This window comes from Merops nubicus, unplaced genomic scaffold, assembly GCF_000691845.1.
Source record: "Merops nubicus isolate BGI_N331 unplaced genomic scaffold, ASM69184v1 scaffold14014, whole genome shotgun sequence".
NCBI lineage: Eukaryota > Metazoa > Chordata > Aves > Coraciiformes > Meropidae > Merops > Merops nubicus.
In genome coordinates this window covers 6,376-6,586 of record NW_008604977.1, presented here as the reverse complement: position 1 = coordinate 6,586, position 211 = coordinate 6,376, and the positions used below count along the sequence as shown (strand labels likewise).

At 52.6% G+C, this 211-nt stretch overlaps 1 protein-coding gene across 1 annotated transcript in view; it reads right to left on the bottom strand.

Moving 5' to 3' along the window:
- Positions 1-29: 29 nt before the first annotated feature.
- LOC103771879 (UDP-glucuronosyltransferase 1-1-like) overlaps positions 30-211 on the bottom strand; it is a gene marked incomplete at its 3' end in the record, with an annotated part of 733 nt that continues 551 nt past the window's right edge. Inside the window, exon 2 of the mRNA XM_008939197.1 lies at positions 30-207. Within this exon, the coding sequence (XP_008937445.1) occupies positions 30-207 (178 nt within the window). The remainder of the gene's footprint in view (positions 208-211) is intronic.

Sequence of the window (211 nt, the reverse complement as noted above, 5' to 3'; positions counted from 1 at the left end):
CAGAGGAAATAATTTGGGAGCTCAAGGACTAGGTTCTTTACACGCTGGAGAAAGTTCATGTGGTCTGTATAGTCTGTAAATGTCCTGGGGACATAAGAAGGGGGACTGGGACATGCGGTGGCTTCAAAATCCAAACCACACGGCATCACCCGTAAGAAGAACACGGAGGGGACGGCGAGATGCTCGGCCAGGATCTGCCCACAGGGCCACA